Raw genomic sequence first — 18,181 nt, 5'->3', positions numbered from 1 at the left:
AAGAACTCGTAGCAGAGAGTGTTTGTTGAGATGTGCTAGTAGGGAGTGCTTGCTGAGATGTGATACCGAAAAGTTCTTGTTGAGATGTGGTAATAGCGAGTCGGTGTTGAGATATATTGTAATGATTAGAGTGATTTTGGTCAATATATGAAGGTAACGAAACTTGATTTATTTTTCATTATTTCCATGTTTTAAATAATGCGTCATTACAGGTTCAGTCAACAAAGCATCTGGCTTGTGTTCTTGTATTAGAGTGTAATTCTGGTTTTCTTGAGTAATTATGGTATTTTTATTTTCTTTAATTAATTCAGTATAAATGATATTTAAAATTTCTTGTGTTATTGAAGAAGAACCGTGCCAGATGCGTACGTTGAGTCATACTTCCACACACAGAACAGTTACACTTGTGCTTTGGTTTCGTAGGTTTTATAGTTGCTGGGGACTTAATTAATTAATTGTGTTAATGAAAATTTCCATTTCATTCTTTGTTGTTGTTCTATGCAGTCAGATTGCGTAATAATAATAGTCAGGGCCAACCGTTTACGAGACTACGTAATCGAACAGACAGCTACTAAAGCAAAAATTTAAAAGTATTTGCATTTTATTTTAATCAAGCCCCCATGCAATGTAAAACCTTTATTTACGATGACCGGTTTCAGAAATCAGAGTTACCATCATCTGATTTGTGAGTAATGTATAAAAGTGTAAAATAATAGCCGGCCGGGGTGGCCGAGCGGTTCTAGGCGCTACAGCGTGGAACCGCGTGACCGCTACGGTCGCAGGTTCGAATCCTACCTCGAGCATGGATGTGTGTGACGTTCTTAGGTTAGTTAGGTTTAAGTAGTTCTAAGTTCTAGGGGACTGATGACCTCAGCAGTTAAGTCCCATAGTGCTCAGAGCCATTTGTAAAATAATAAATTATGAAAAATAACATACACTGTCATAAATGTAATACAAAGAGTGAATTATTATTAAACAAACCTCGGTAAAGATTAATGCAAGTATCCAATTATAGCTGTAAATATACTCCATATCTTAATTAGCTGGGTAGTTGATTTATGGGTGATGTACTCTGTGTCTTTTAATATGGGACGGATTCATTTAGCGAAACATTTTGTAAATACTGCTTTCAACTTTGTCTTGCCATTGGCATCTTACGTCAACTGTACAACTAAATAAGATATGGAGTACGTGTATGGCTCTAATACGGTAGTTGAATGTGTTATATTTGGAACACTGTACGTTATTTTCATAATTTATAATTTTACACTTGTAGACACTATTCAAGGGCAACGGCCTTGCCGCAGTAGATACACCGGTTCCCGTGAGATCACCGAAGTTAAGCGCTGTCGGGCGTGGCCGGCACTTGGATAGGTGACCACCCAGGCCGCCAAGTGCTGTTGCCATTTTTCGGGGTGCACTCAGCCTCGTGATGCCAATTGAGGAGCTACTTGACCGAATAGTAGCGGCTCCGGTCAAAGAAAACCATCGTAACGACTGGGAGAGCGGTGTGCTGACCACACGCCCCTCCTATCTGCATTCTCAACTGAGGATGAGACGGCGGTCGGATGGTCCCGATGGGCCACATGTGGTCTGAAGACGGAGTGCTTATACACTATTCACAGATCAGATTATGCTAACTATTTCGTCTAAATCAGTCATCGTAAATAAAGGTTTTACAAATGCGATGTTGGCTGAAAAGTTGTCTTCCTTCAAGAACAATTAGGAGTTTGAGAGACATTGTCCAATTGTTTGATGACGGCCTTTCAGCAGAAACTGCATACGGACTCAACAACAGCAACTATATATTACTGCAAAGTATTTACATTCTGAATCAATTTTGCAACGCTATATCTAGAAAAAAAACGTGAAAATTAAATGAAAATACCACTCAGTCACAAGACAGATAAACTCCGGAGTACAAGATTGTCAATAAACTCTCGACATCCTTGAAATTATGTGGATCCAACAAATGAAAGCAAGCTCATTTTCCATCTAGCCCACAAATCGCAAGACAACATCATCTCCATTGTCCTCGATAAAGGTAAAGGACAGCACGGTAAACTCATGTAAATAGCTTCTCACAGAATCACGACGTTTCACAGACATCTAAAAATGGTTAGATCCGCAGAGATAATCAAGCAGCTCCATTTATCTGACTGAGTCAAGGTCACTCATTATTCAGTAGAGAGGAAACGATAAGAAAGGCCGCTGAGGCAGAGACTCCGTAGCCGAGCGCTAGAGACGGAAGGATGAAGCCAGCCCCAGTGCTGTTCCTATTGGTCGTAGCCTGCAGCGCCGCACCGTACACGGCCTCTCAGGCGCTGATGCGCCGCCTCGACGGTCGCATAGTGGGTGGTGAGCCGGTGGACATCTCCAAGTGCCCGTGGCAGGTCTCAGTAGAGAACGGCGGCTTCCACTACTGCGGCGGCTCCGTCATCAGTCCTTCGTGGGTGCTGACTGCGGCGCACTGCCTCATCGGCGTTGCTGAAAGTTACCTGTCGGTGCGAGCTGGTACGTCAACACGCGAGAGCGGCGGCGTTGTTTACAGCGTCGCTAATGCGGGTTACCACGACGTGTTCACCTTTACTACAATGGACTACGACGTGGGTGTCCTCTTGATTGTAGGATCCTTCACCGTAGGTGCGGACGTTCAGGTAATGTTCATACTGTGCACGTAAAAGAACCGCACTTCGGAAGACAATTTTTAAATTTTCGTACGGCATTGTTTAAACTATTTCATTATATTAATAGTGTAGCTTTGTAATCAGTGACACAGTTTTTGCCTTTTAGTATCATAGTTTCCAGTCACAATAACTTATAAAAGTATTTAAAACTGACTGCCGTTGTAGGATAAAGACAAGAGGTTCTGGTTAATTAAAATCCGTTGACTCACTCTTTTAGACACTATTTGCGACACATTTTGCAGAACCACGTACAGTTAACTTTCTTTGAGTAATTATTTTTATGCCGCGCAGAGTGGCCGCGCGGTTAGAGGCGCCATGTCACTGATCGTGCGGCCACTCCTGCCGGAGGTTCGAGTCCTCCTTCGGGCATGGGTGTGTGTGTTGTTCTTAGTATAAGTTAGTTTAAGTAGCGTGTAAGTCTAGTGACCGATAACGTCAGCATTTTGCACCGTTAGGAATTCACACACATTTGAATTATTTTTATATTTTACATTCTCTGTCCATCTAGGTACAGTGGGCTGCTCGAGTTGTCAGTCTTTCTGAGGCCTTTTTAGCCAAACGTCTGGCGAGGTGGTAGTGGGACAGAGGCAGCCATAGTTGGGAATATTTGGGTGCGGATTTACAATCATATCATTAACATTATAATCAAGGGAAACCTTCACAAAACTTTGCTAATAACTGGGGGATTGGAACAATTTTATTTCTGGAACGATGTCACTCGTTGTCTCAGACAAAAATTAAAGTTTGTGTATTGGATTTGTGTAACTATTTTTCGTATGGGCGTGTTATTGAGAGTAAGCTGCAGTGATGGTCTCTCTGACAGAAAATAGTTCTGTAACTGTAATATTTTGAGACAATTTAACTCGGAACTATGCAATATATTCTGATCAGTAAGAACCTCACCGAACACCACAATCTCTACTGTTCTAGCTCGTGCCAAGGTTGTCATCCACCTGTTGCAGCACTGTATTTGTCTTTCAGAGCCGGCCGGAGTGGCCGTGCGGTTCTAGGCGCTACAGTTTGGAACCGAGCGACCGCTACGGTCGCAGGTTCGAATCCTGCCTCGGGCATGGATGTGTGTGATGTCCTTAGGTTAATTAGGTTCTAGGCGACTGATGACCTCAGAAGTTAAGTCGCATAGTGCTCAGAGCCACTTTGTCTTTCACCTCTCGTCTCTTGCACATCGTAGCTCCACCTCTTTTCTGTTTTGTGTGCGTTTCATCTTAAGCACACCCAAGCGCATCGTATGCTTACCACATAACGAAGGATACAATTAGTAACTGCGCGGAGTGGCCGCGCGGTTTCAGGCGCCATTCACGGATTGCGCGGGTGCGTTTGTTATTCTTAGCATACGATAGTTTAAGTTAGTTTAAGTCGTGTGTAAGTCTAGAGACCGATGACCTCAGCAGTTTGCTCCCTTAGGAATTCACACACACTTGAACATTTATTTTTTTACAGTTAGTAAATAAGCACCATCCAAAATATCTGGGAGTCACTCTGCATCGCTTTATGACGTACAAGCAGCATTGTGAGAATACGAAAGTGAAGATGGAACTCAGGAAGGGAAGATCTCTAGTAGCATGTGGGGCTCTTGACCACAAAGCCTGAAAACGGCGTCCCTAGCAAAGTGCTACGATGTTGGAGAGTGTGCATGTCCAGTCTCATGCAAATCCAGCGACGCAAATGTAGTTGATTAGATGGTAAATCTCTATGTTTTCTACAACATGTAGAAGGCAGATTTCAGACTACCTAACAGATCAAAACGAAAATTTCTGTTCCGACACTGACAATGTTGAGTGTTTATGGAAAAAGTTCAAGGCAATCGTAAAATGCGTTTTAGATAGGTACGTGCCGAGTAAAACTGTGAGGGACGGGAAAAACCCACCGTGTTACAACAACAGAGTTAGGAAACTACTGCGAAAGCAAAGAGAGCTTCACTTCAAGTTTAAACGCAGCCAAAACCTCTCAGACAAACAGAAGCTAAACGATGTCAAAGTTAGCGTAAGGAGGGCTATGCGTGAAGCGTTCAGTGAATTCGAAAGTAATATTCTATGTACCGACTTGACAGAAAATCCTAGGAACTTCTGGTCTTACGTTAAATCAGTAAGTGGCTCGAAACAGCATATCCAGACACTCCGGGATGATGATGGCATTGAAACAGAGGATGACACGCCTAAAGCTGAAATACTAAACACCTTTTTCCAAAGCTGTTTCACAGAGGAAGACCGCACTGCAGTTCCTTCTCTAAATCCTCGCACAAACGAAAAAATGGCTGACATCGAAATAAGTGTCCAAGGAATAGAAAAGCAACTAGAATCACTCAACAGAGGAAAGTCCACTGGACCTGACGGGATACCAATTCGATTCTACACAGAGTACGCGAAAGAACTTGCCCCCCTTCTAACAGCTGTGTACCGCAAGTCTCTAGAGGAACGGAAGGTTCCAAATGATTGGAAAAGAGCACAGGTAGTCCCAGTCTTCAAGAAGGGTCGTCGAGCAGATGCGCAAAACTATAGACCTATATCTCTGACGTCGATCTGTTGTAGAATTTTAGAACATGTTTTTTGCTCGAGTATCATGTCGTTTTTGGAAACCCAGAATCTACTATGTAGGAATCTACATGGATTCCGGAAACAGCGATCGTGTGAGACCCAACTCGCTTTATTTGTTCATGAGACCCAGAAAATATTAGATACAGGCTCCCAGGTAGATGCTATTTTTCTTGACTTCCGGAAGGCGTTCGATACAGTTCCGCACTGTCGCCTGATAAACAAAGTAAGAGCCTACGGAATATCAGACCAGCTGTGTGGCTGGATTGAAGAGTTTTTAGCAAACAGAACACAGCATGTTGTTATCAATGGAGAGACGTCTACAGACGTTAAAGTAACCTCTGGCGTGCCACAGGGGAGTGTTATGGGACCATTGCTTTTCACAATATATATAAATGACCTAGTAGATAGTGTCGGAAGTTCCATGCGGCTTTTCGCGGATGATGCTGTAGTATACAGAGAAGTTGCAGCATTAGAAAATTGTAGCGAAATGCAGGAAGATCTGCAGCGGATAGGCACTTGGTGCAGGGATTGGCAACTGACCCTTAACATAGACAAATGAAATGTATTTCGAATACATAGAAAGAAGGATCCTTTATTGTATGATTATATGATAGCGGAACAAACACTGGTAGCAGTTACTTCTGTAAAATATCTGGGAGTATGCGTGCGGAACGATTTGAAGTGGAATGATCATATAAAATTAATTGTTGGTAAGGCGGGTACCAGGTTGAGATTCATTGGGAGAGTCCTTAGAAAATGTAGTCCATGAACAAAGGAGGTGCCTTACAAAACACTCGTTCGATCTAAACTTGAGTATTGCTCATCAGTGTGGGATCCGTACCAGATCGGGTTGACGGAGGAGATAGAGAAGATCCAAAGAAGAGCGGCGCGTTTCGTCACAGGGTTATTTGGTAACCGTGATAGCGTTACGGAGATGTTTAACAAACTCAAGTGGCAGACTCTGCAAGAGAGGCGCTCTGCATCGCGGTGTAGCTTGCTGTCCAGTTTTCGAGAGGGTGCGTTTCTGGATGAGGTATCGAATATATTGCTTCCCCCTACTTATACCTCCCGAGGAGATCACGAATGTAAAATTAGAGAGATTAGAGCGCGCACGGAGGCTTTCAGACAGTCGTTCTTCCCGTGAACCATACGCGACTGGAACGGGAAAGGGAGGTAATGACAGTGGCACGTAAAGTGCCCTCCGCCACACACCGTTGGGTGGCTTGCTTAGTATAAATGTAGATGTAGATGTTTACAGTTCCGATGGAATACCGCTGGTGTTATTTTTAATCTAGGTAATGTACCATAAAAAACTCATCTCCAATGCTTCTGTTCTTCTCCGCTACGTTAATGTCTAGGCTTCGCTACAACAAAACAGCGTAAGTATTAAGATTGTCTTACGTTTTCTAACTCGAAGGCAGTTAGCTCTATTTGTCGCTATTACCTTCTCAATGTTTTAAGCTTTTTTGAATATTTTTTCTCGAGGAAGCAGTGTTTCTGATTTGTTGGTGAATATTTTCATTTTATATCGCCTAGAAAAATACCCACGTATTGATTATTCCTTTGCAGATTGTCTTCTGCATTCTTTATTAGGACATGATAGTCTGCGAACAAGATGAACGTAGTAAGTATAAATGATTCCCTATATGTTTATCTTTCTAATTCCTGTGTTTTCATTACTGTAGAATTCTACTACGTATAAGTCAGATGTGAAGATGGTATCGTGTGACCTTGATTTACTGCAGGAGATTGATACTGTCTGTGAACACTAATTCTTTTGTGGGTACTGGGATTTGAAATAAATGATGAAATTATTTGGTAATTATATTTGTCTAATAAGCTCTGGAATTTTGATTCTCTGACTAAGTCATATGGTTTCTGGTAATCAAAATGTAACATTTACTGATGCAAGCTATTTTCTCTGTGCTTTTCTAATATCTACTTCACTGTGAAAACTGCAGTGTAGCGATCACCCATCTCTTATTTGACGTTCTCCAATTTCATAATGGAGATCTAGAAGTATATTTACTTTTAAGTTGCAGTATGATGTATAAATTTTAATGACAGAATTAAAAGATATGGTTCTCATGTAATTGCTGCAAATAGCTTACTATTCTTTCTTGAGAACGTTGCGCGTGTTTCACACTTTCTACATCTGTGGAATTTTACGATACTCTAAATTTCAACGAAGATATTTGAGACCCAGATTTTTCTTTTTTCGGTTTCCGTTTATTTCGCAACCGAATCATAAAAATCTTTCTTATTTTTACTAACTTCAGCGTGGCATCAGAGCCAAAGATATAACGTTTCATCGGTTTGTATGTTTTTAAGAACGATTTCTATTTTATATGGATTCCATTGACGGATCATCAGCTTTCTGTATTGTTCAATGCGTTCTTCATGCAGGATGGTTTCTATCACTGATAAAAGCTTCTGTACACCCTCAAAGTTAATAAGTTCTTCCTAAAACTTCCTGTTATCTATTGACTTTTTTTAAAAAAATACTCTCTCCACCAGTGCCTTCCACAGTAACGTCCTATTCTTTTTAAACTAAATTACAAAAAATTTGGTAACGTCTTGAATTTTCACTTACTCGGATATAAGTTTTTCTTCTATGCATCGCCAGTTACTGATTACCATGTGTTATTCTTTTATATATATAATCTTTACTTCATTTTTATGGTACTAAGTGGATTAATCGAACAGCTGCAATATTTTGTGATATACATAGCTTCTTCATACATCCGAGCTTTAATCCTCCCTTTTTCGTAATATATTTTTATAGTAAATTTCTTTTCTATTAAACTACTTACATACTTTGTTTAGTCTGCTGGTTCTGCCTAGAAAATTTCCAATTCATCTCGCTCGTTCTTAATTTGTCTCTGCTCTGCTGTTTTGTATATTCGTTCTTGATATATGTTCTCTTGCATATCATCCAGTTGTTCGCCGTTACAAGGTTATAATCGAAATATGCACCTTTAACTGAGTATAAATAGTTTCCGAGTACCTGTTGGCTGAAATTTTGTGGAACCACGATATTGTCTAGTTGATTTCTTCGCCTTCTTTCTGGTTTATACCTACTATTAGTTGCCCTTTTGCGTATTTTAATATATAAGTTCTGTAGTGGACTGTTAAGGCAGCCAGTCCACAGTGAAGTAGCCGAAAGGGCACGCGTCAACTCACGCCGTCTGGCGTTAAGTCTGGAACAGGATTCGTAATGAATGTGATAAAGAAAAGAACGTAGCTACTAGAACACTTAACTTTTATATCGTCCCTTGGTATACAGCATTCTTGATGATACAAGTGAGACTATCTTGAGATACATGCGATGGTACAAATGGTTAATGGCGCCTTGCTAGGTCGTAGCCATTAACTTAGCTGAAGGCTATTCTAACTGTCTCTCGGCAAATGAGAGAAAGGCTCCGTCAGTGTAGTCGCTAGCAACGTCGTCGTACAACTGGGGCGAGTGCTCGTACGTCTCTCTAGACCTGCCATGTGGTGGCGCTCGGTCTGCGATCACACAGTGGCGACACGCGGGTCCGACATGTACTAATGGACCGCGGCCGATTTAAAGCTACCACCTAGCAAGTGTGGTGTCTGGCGGTGACACCACATTCCTCCCCCGCAAATCGGCGAACGGTCGTGTGATAAGGCTTCCGCCCGCCGTGGGGAGGACCCCATGTTGACGTATGCGATGGGGTGGGGAGCCTAACAACAGGCGAGGCTGTGCCACCCGCACCCTGCCATTCGGTCCGAGGGGAGCTAGGAAACGCCTGAAAACCTAGTCCAGGGTGCACGTCAACATGCGGTGTATGCGCCTGTAGAGATACCGGAGGGGCCGAAGGGTCGACCTCCATTGCGTCGGGGGATCCGACGCGCGATGACGACATCTGGGCCGGAGCGGGCAAGAGTTCCATGGCGGAGGACAGCTGGTCACAGGAAGCGATCGGCGGCGCGTGACCCAGGGAGGCGCTGGGCGGCTGCAGCGAAGCGGCCACTGCGGGCGGCGCCGGCGGCGGCTGCGGCGGCGGCGCGACGCCATGAGGCAAAATGGAATGCATCGTCGGCAACACCTGGGGATGAGGCGAGCCAGTAGATGGGTCCCCAAGGCGCTGACCGGACGGCACCGTCGCTGAAAGCAGACGGGGAGCGGCAGAACCCAGGCGACGACAGAGGCGCAGCTGATTGAGATGCCGACGCACCTCACCAGAGGCCCCCAAAACCAAATACATCGCGCGGCCGAGGCAGCGAAGAATGCGCCCTGCGAGCCAACGCCGTGAACCTCGATAGTTGCGATAAAACACAACGTCGCCAGGAGCAAAAGCAGGAGTCTGCCGCTGCACAGGAACCTGATGCGGCGGATGCAGCAAAGACATCAAGGTTCGATGAGGACGACCGTGGAGCAACTCAGCCAGCGAGCGACCATCGCGGGGCTGAGAGCGATACGAAGACAAAAAGAGCAATAACGCGTCCTCCCGAGAATGCGACTCTTTCAATTCCAACATCTGTGACTTGAAAGTCCGGACCAATCGTTCAGCGGCACCGTTTGACTGAGGCGAAAACGGCGCGGATGTCAGATGTTGAATACCATTGGCCTTGCAGAATGACTGAAATTCTGCGGACATGAATAGTGGGCCATTGTCGGAAACAATAGTCTGCGGAAGACCTTCAATGCAAAAAATAGCAGATAACGCTTGCATGGTGGCAGAAGACGTCATGGAAGACATCCGGACAACAAAAGGAAAATTACTGAAAGAATCGACCACAACCAACCATCGAGCATTCCAGAATGGACCAGCAAAATCTATGTGCAAGCGTTGCCAAGGGGAAGTGGCTTTCGGCCATGCAAAGAATTTCCACGGCGGTGCGGATTGTCGTTCGGCACATGCCATGCAAGAAGAGCACATATACATAATCGCAGCATCGATTCCGAACCAAGTACAGTGCTGACGAGCAAGTTGTTTCGTGCGCACTATACCCCAATGTCCTTGGTGGAGAAGCTTTAAGACAGAGGACTGTAACGAACGTGGGACCACGACTCGGGACTGACCATTATCAGAACGCAACAACAAAACACCACGTCGTACAAAAAGTCTCTCCTTGTGAGCAAAAAATCGGCGAACCAACGGATCCTCGATCCGTGACATCGACAAGGGCCATTGCGTAGCAACAAAACGCAAAACAGTAGCAAGGACAGGGTCAGCAGCTGTGGCTGTAGCTACACGACGAAAATCAATCGGAAACGATTCGACCACGTCATTGGTTTCCGAATCAATGAACATGCAAGCAAGTTCGGAAGCATCGAATGCTCTTGCGACCTCATCACGCAATGCGTGGGGAACATTGCGCGCCCTGAAAAATTGCGGTTGCGCGTGTACTTTCAGTTCCAATTGAGCTGCATAGTTCTTAGCGCAACCAAGGCCCGGTGCAAAAATGTCAGCAAATTCGTCACATAGACTAGAAACACTGGCGGAAGGCACAGTCTGATTCACTGATAGGACCTGATTGACGATAGACAAGTTAAACAACTGAAATAAATCTAAACCAAACAAGTTCACTGCCGAAGAAGAACGAAGAACGTAAAAAGACACAAGTTTTGTTTGTCCCTTGTAAGTTGCAAGAAGGCTGCACTGTCCTAACACAGGGATGTTCTGTCCTGAGTAACTCGTGAGCTGAACATTTGCGGCACGCAACGGAGGTTTGCCCAGTTGTTTGTACGTGGCGTGATTGAGCAATGAAACTGCAGCTCCGGTATCGAGCTGGAACGGTTTCACTTGTCCGGCAAAGTCCAAATCTACAAAAAGTTTATTGTCCTGCTGACGACAAGAGCGACTGTTTTGTGCAACGTGAACAGACACTGGTACAGAATCACGTGCGACGGGACGGGACTTCCGTCGACGTCGACGCACACTTTTTGTGGGACGAACACAGTCACTGTTAGCGAGAGGAACACTGGGCGGAGTGGAATTAACTACATGAATGTCCATGGGCGAAGGTTCACGAGCCTGAGTGTCCTTGGTTAGATTCCGGCACGAAGCAAAGGGCCTGGAATGGTTGTGATTGTCTGATCTGAGCTTTTTCTGGCAAACACTTTGAACATGCCCTTTCTTATTACAGAAAAAGCAAATAGCCTGGCGTGATGGGCAATTCTCACGCGAATGTCGAGTTGCACACTGCGGGCATGATTTTAGAACTGCATTTGCTTGCTTTCGCGGGACACGTGGCGGTGCGGACATGCGCGAAGGCTGTTTACAGGTCCGCGCAGCGCGCCCGGCAGGCCGGTTAATGCAACACACTGCTGGCGAAGTTTCAAATGATTCCTGAGCAAAGTCAAGTGTGTCTTGCCTATCCAATATGTCTATCACTTGTTGAAGGGAGGGATTTACTAGTTTCAAAATCTGTTCCCTTATGCGAACATCAGAAACGTTCTGTGCTATTGCATCACGCACCATTGTATCTGAATAAGGGAGTCCACAGTCACATTCAAACGCACAATCCCTAGTAAGTCCTTGCAAAGTTGCAACCCACTCCCTATTAGTCTGACCGGCCGTACGTTTTGTACGAAAGAACGTATTCCGTTTTGCAACGACATTGACTGTTTCCTTGAAATAGGCATCTAAAGCAGACAAAATTTCTTCGTATGACAGAGTTGCTACGTCGCGTCGGGGAAACAATTTCACTATCACACGGTAGGTGGACACACCGACACACGAAAGCAAAAACGGCTGCCGCTCATTACCTTGAATTCTGTAGGTGGCGAGAAGAAATCCAAATTGTCGGGACAATTCTGTCCAAGATTCGTTGGCTGCATCAAAACTACGGAAGGACGGCGCAACGGCGTGTTGTGGCTGCGGTAGCGATGAAGCGGCGGCGGCCGCATCGTTTTGCAGCGCACGTTGACCCTGGACGAGCTGTCCCAGGGCACCCAATAACGCCTGCGTCTGCTGATTCGGCAAGCGATAAAATTCGGACAGTACATCTGGAGATTGTGGCGAAGCCATGACACAAGCAAATTAGTGCAATACGAACGCTAAAGTCCCTTTTTAGACTCGTCGCCAAAGTAGTGGACTGTTAAGGCAGCCAGTCCACAGTGAAGTAGCCGAAAGGGCACGCGTCAACTCACGCCGTCTGGCGTTAAGTCTGGAACAGGATTCGTAATGAATGTGATAAAGAAAAGAACGTAGCTACTAGAACACTTAACTTTTATATCGTCCTTTGGTATACAGCATTCTTGATGATACAAGTGAGACTATCTTGAGATACATGCAATGGTACAAATGGTTAATGGCGTCTTGCTAGGTCGTAGCCATTAACTTAGCTGAAGGCTATTCTAACTGTCTCTCGGCAAATGAGAGAAAGGCTTCGTCAGTGTAGTCGCTAGCAACGTCGTCGTACAACTGGGGCGAGTGCTCGTACGTCTCTCTAGACCTGCCATGTGGTGGCGCTCGGTCTGCGATCACACAGTGGCGACACGCGGGTCCGACTTGTACTAATGGACCGCGGCCGATTTAAAGCTACCACCTAGCAAGTGTGGTGTCTGGCGGTGACACCACAAGTTCACTGTAAGATTAATCCATCCTGCATAGTTATGTGAACATTTTTGCACCTTTTACTGTGTTTTACGTACCCAAAAGCATTGCCACAGCTGTCAGCAACCAGTATAGTCTTAGAATTTGGTCTTTCATTTCATCTCTCTTTGTAGCACACGGTTGGGTACTCTTCACAACAAATAACGAAATCCCTCTTATGATCCATCGACCAGAGAAAAGAAGCATATCTACGGCAAATAAGTAAATGTACAAATAAGTAATGTAGAAAAATGTTTTATCTTTGTCACAGATTCCCAATTAAGAATCAGGACTTTTTAAATACTGGAATTTGTAATTTTTTTTTTTGGAACAGGACATAAAAAGCAATTTTTAAGCAAGCCCATTCTATTCAAACACTTTTATTTCTTCCCTAAAGCGTTGTTTAACATGCGAAAACCTGAAAGACTGTGCGGTTATAATCTATTCGGCGTAAAATACAAAAAAACATCTCGTACTAAAAATTTTGAGTTTTGAGAGGTCTGTTCAAAAAACACTATGCTTTTTAATCAGAGCAATAAAGACATTAGCTGTTTTTGGTCACTGAAATACATGAATGGGCAAAGTTGAGAATCTGTACCAGACAGGGACTCAAACCCGGATTTTTCCGTTTCTCGCGAACAGTCGCCTTGACCATCTCGACCATCCGGACACGATCCCTGACCGACTCAAATTTCCCACTTATCCTTATGTCACTGACGTAATGCCCTTGCCCATTAACCTCATTATCCGCAGTATTTGGCTGATTCTCTTAACACTTCGAGTGTGTTTGGGCATCTGCACTGAAGGGATCGTTGGGCTGTCTCGTCCTAGTTAGCGATATGTGGTGTCTACTTTTTCGGATATGTATGTAAGAACAGACAATTTTTGATCCCGCAGCAATATATGAACATTGATCAAAGAAATAAAAGCATTAACTGGTACTGGGCACTGAAATACACCAGTAGGAACAACAGACACACACACACACACACACACACACACACACACACACACACACACACAAATATACAGCGGGCGAGTCACGTAAGACGTAACTCTCGTTTTATTACGTGAACGGTTACACTCATCGATGAGCGGTTTTCGGCTAAAGTTAGAGTGTCGAAGGGAATATTTTTTATTTTTATTTCTCGTTTGATTACTGTGCTTACTGCTGGTACCAACGGAGACACTAAAGCAAGTACTTTTTTTTCAAAAAGGGAAGCGTATACTTTTTATAATTGCATTCGGTAGCTCGTGAGAAGACAATTACAGTGATATTGCGTTTGTTAATGTTGACATTAAAGCTTGACGTAAAAAAATTCGAGAAATATACTAGAACATGGGAGCACGATGGCCGGAAACGGCATCTGAAGTGTAACATTGCCAAGCAGGTGTCTCGGACCAGGCTGCGTAGTTGTATACCGTAAGGTAAGCCTCGCTACGGGAATAAAGCTTTATTTTCCCTTGAACTAACTTACGACTTTCATGTAGGCTCACCTACGAATGTTTTATATGGAAATACGATATAAGCTAGAATCTAGCGTGTCAAAAAGGGCTTAGAAAAAGTATTTCATGTTTGTATAGCCTCCCGTATTTACACGAACTGGAACAGAGAAATCTGTAGTTTATTCTACAAAAATAAAGAGGTCTTACAAGCTGCAAAAAACAACTACTGTGTTAAATGTGTAAATGTTAGAAGGAAGATGTGATCTCTCTTTTCCTGTACGTGGCTGTGTGCTTCTTAGAGGTAAAATGCATCCTGTCGGACAACTGTCTCCACCTACACTGTTCTAAATTACGTCATATGAGATACATTCGCTGAACTAAACAATTTATTAAAAATAAATTAGTGACCATCTGTACACCGCAAAATAAATATTCTTCTTAACGAAACAACGTTTCGTACTGAACGTAAGCGCGTAATGACAGTGTTACCAGCTACGTGCAATACACGCTGTCGACTTATTTGATATTGCAGTGCAATTTCGTACACACGTAAATGAAATAAACTATTTACTAACAACGATTTGGTACCCACTCAAATCACATAACATAACATAACTTACCTAAACGAGCGCGGGAAATCGTCTGAAAACCACACTCATGATGGCCAGGCCACCGTCTTTAATCTGGATTCGATCTGAGTTTGGCTCACCTCTATGTCTCACAATCCAGTGCGCTGTGCCTTACGCTATACAAGCAAGTACGTCCCCTTTGAACAATTTTACACGAGACTGTGCTTAAACTGACGCACAATATTTTTAGCGCAACGCAATCTGACTTTCAATAATCTCTACAAGAGAATGGCCCTGAATAACATTAAACTATACCTTTCACAAATCACTAAATCACTTACCTCACAATAATCTTCGTTTCTCCCACTACTGCAATACAGCAAGCGCCACTACTGCCAGCTAAATAAAAGATTCAAACTATGGAAGGCACTAACTACTGATAGGGATAGTTAGCAAATGAAAGATATTAATAGAGAACAAACAATGTATTTACCTTGATATCATCATATATATATATATATATATATATATATATATATATATATATATATATATATATATATATATATATCAGTTCATGACAAATTTCAAAACTCCGCCATCTCTCTCCCCACATCCACCACTGCTGGCGGCTCACCTCCAACTGCGCAACGCTACGCGCTGTTCACAGCCAGCTCCCTAACACTACAATGGTTGAGTATTACAACAATGCAAAGCAGCCACAGACTGCACACAGCACAGCCAGTGGTTTTCATACAGAGGTGGCGTTACCAAAAAAAAACCTAAACAGCCTACTTACAACCTCTATGTCTCACAATCTAGTGCGCTGTGCCTTACGCTATACAAGCAAGTCTTGAGATACCTAAATAGTGCTAAGAAATTACCCGGTACTGCATAACCGACTCGTGGAGATAACATCTTGGACCTACTGATAACAAACAGACCCGAACTTTTCGACTCTGTAAGCGCAGAACAGGGAATCAGTGATCATAAGGCCGTTGCAGCATCCCTGAATATGGAAGTAAATAGGATTATAAAAAAAAGGAGGAAGGTTTATCTGTTTAGCAAGAGTAACAGGAGGCAGATTTCAGAATACCTAACAGATCAAAACGAAAATTTCTGTTCCGACACAGACAATGTTGAGTGTTTATGGAAAAAGTTGAAGGCAATAGTAAAATGCGTTTTAGACAGGTACGTGCCGAGTAAAACTGTGAGGGACGGGAGAAACCCACCGTGGTTCAGCAACAAAGTTAAGAAACTACTGCGAAAGCAAAGAGAGCTTCACTGCAAGTTTAAACGCAGCCAAAACCTCTCAGACAAACATAAGCTAAACGATGTCAAAGTTAGCGTAAGGAAGGCTATGCGTGAAGCGTTCAGCGAATTCGAAAGTAAAATTCTATGTACCGACTTGACAGAAAATCCTAGGAAGTTCTGGTCTTACGTTAAATCAGTAAGTGGCTCGAAACAGCATATCCAGACACTCCGGGATGATGATGGCATTGAAACAGAGGATGACACGCCTAAAGCTGAAATACTAAACACCTTTTTGCAAAGCTGTTTCACAGAGGAAGACCGCACTGCAGTTCCTTCTCTAAATCACCACACGAACGAAAAAATGGCTGACGTCGAAATAAGTATCCAAGGAATAGAAAAGCAACTGAAAACACTCAACAGAGGAGAGTCCACTGGACCTGACGGGATACCAATTCGATTCTACAGAGTACGCGAAAGAACTTGCCCCCCTTCTAACAGCCGTGTACCGCCAGTCACTAGAGGAACGGAAGGTTCCAAATGATTGGAGAAGAGCACAGGTAGTCCCAGTTTTCAAAAAGGGTTGCAGTGAAATACAGGAAGATCTGCAGCGGATAGGCACTTGGTGCAGGGAGTGGCATCTGACCATTAACATAGACAAATGTAATGTATTACGAATACATAGAAAGAAGTATCCTGTATTGCATGATTATATGATGGTGGAACAAACACTGGTAGCAGTTACTTCTGTATGCGTGCGGCACGATTCGAAGTGGAATAATAATATAAAATTAATTGTTGGTAAGGCGTGTGCCAGGTTGAGATTCATTGGGAGAGTCCTTAGAAAATGCAGTCCATCAACAAAGGAGGTGGCTTACAAAGCGCTCCTTCGACCTATAGTTCAGTATTTCTCATCAGTGTGGGATTCGTACAAGATCGGGTTGACAGAGGAGACAGAGAAGGTCCACAGAAGAGCGGCGCGTTTCGTCACAGGGTTACTTGGTAAGCGTGATAGCGTGACGGAGATGTTTAGCAAACTCAAGTGGCAGACTCTGCAAGATAGGCGCTCTGCATCGCGGTGTAGCTTGCTGTCCAGTTTTCGAGAGGGTGCGTTTCTGGATGAGGTATCGAATATATTGCTTCCCCCTACTTATACCTCCCGAGGAGATCACTAATGTAAAATTAGAGAGATTCGAGCGCGCACGGAGGCTTTCCGGCAGTCGTTCTTCCCGTGAAACATACCCGACTGGAACAGGAAAGGGAGGTAATGCCAGTGGCACGTAAAGTGCCCTCGGCCACACACCGTTGGGTGGCTTGCGGAGTATAAAGGTAGATGAAGATGTAGTGTGTTTTCAGATTTGGGATATGGTGGAACACGTACACAGGTCGTTGGTTGTTGTCGGTAAATGCCGGTTTACTCTACAGGTGGTAGACCTCAGTAGCACCGAACCCGAAGCCGGCGCCGTGGTGACCGTCACAGGCTGGGGCAGCCTGCAGCCTGAAGGGGAATATTCAGAGCAGCTGCAGGCGGTCACGACGTCCATCATCGCGCGGTCTGCCTGCAACGCCAGCTACGGCGGACTCATCACAGAGCGTATGGTCTGCGCCGGCGAGCCCGAGGGCGGCAAGGACGCCTGCCAGGGGGACAGCAGAGGGCCCCTGGTGGCCGGCAACACGCAGCACGGCATCGTCTCCTGGGGCTTCGGCTGCGCCAACGCCACCTACCCGGGCGTCTACTCCAGCGTCGCCTCTCTGCGGTCGTGGATTAGAGCCACATCTGGCGTCTAGTCAAGTCACAGTGGTGTGATATTCCAGAGTGATCGTGAATGTATCTTAACTGCAGTCAATAAAAATGTTGTATGCACGAAGAAGCCCGTTAAATTTCTTTCATCGCATCTCGTGTTCTGCCCTAAGGACATATGTTTCACAATAAAGATATTATTCGTCTTTCTTTTCTCTTCGCCACCATTCTTTTAGTTTTAAATTATGGCGAATTTATGCAAAAAACACGAGATATGCATGCCTGAACGTAATGCACATGTGAGCGAAGCCTGCAAATTGCGCTGTTGTATTTGACTACGAACGGAACCTCTGCAAAATACGTCGCA

The 18,181-nt window shown here is 44.1% G+C and overlaps 1 protein-coding gene and 1 pseudogene across 1 annotated transcript; both read left to right on the top strand.

The window, feature by feature from the left end:
* The first annotated feature begins 1,288 nt into the window (after positions 1-1,288).
* On the top strand, positions 1,289-1,406 carry LOC126253874 (5S ribosomal RNA; annotated as a pseudogene).
* Positions 1,407-2,202: 796 nt separating this feature from the next.
* LOC126252323 (trypsin delta-like) lies at positions 2,203-17,915 on the top strand. Its single transcript, XM_049953207.1, has 2 exons — positions 2,203-2,657; positions 17,499-17,915. The coding sequence occupies exons 1-2, from the start codon at positions 2,253-2,255 to the stop codon at positions 17,859-17,861; spliced, it is 768 nt and encodes a 255-aa protein (XP_049809164.1). The 5' UTR covers positions 2,203-2,252; the 3' UTR covers positions 17,862-17,915.
* The last annotated feature ends 266 nt before the right edge of the window (positions 17,916-18,181 follow it).

This window comes from Schistocerca nitens, chromosome 4 (genome assembly GCF_023898315.1).
Source record: "Schistocerca nitens isolate TAMUIC-IGC-003100 chromosome 4, iqSchNite1.1, whole genome shotgun sequence".
Classification (NCBI taxonomy): Eukaryota; Metazoa; Arthropoda; class Insecta; order Orthoptera; family Acrididae; genus Schistocerca; species Schistocerca nitens.
Note: the sequence above shows the minus strand (reverse complement) of the source record. Positions and strands in the feature narration are given on the sequence as shown.

Excerpts from the sequence above, each read along its gene's own strand:
- LOC126252323 (XM_049953207.1), top strand. The coding sequence starts at position 2,253 with ATGAAGCCAGCCCCAGTGCTGTTCCTATTGGTCGTAGCCTGCAGCGCC. Across the intron at positions 2,658-17,498 it reads CCGTAGGTGCGGACGTTCAG|GTGGTAGACCTCAGTAGCAC; the intron begins GTAATGTTCATA and ends TTTACTCTACAG.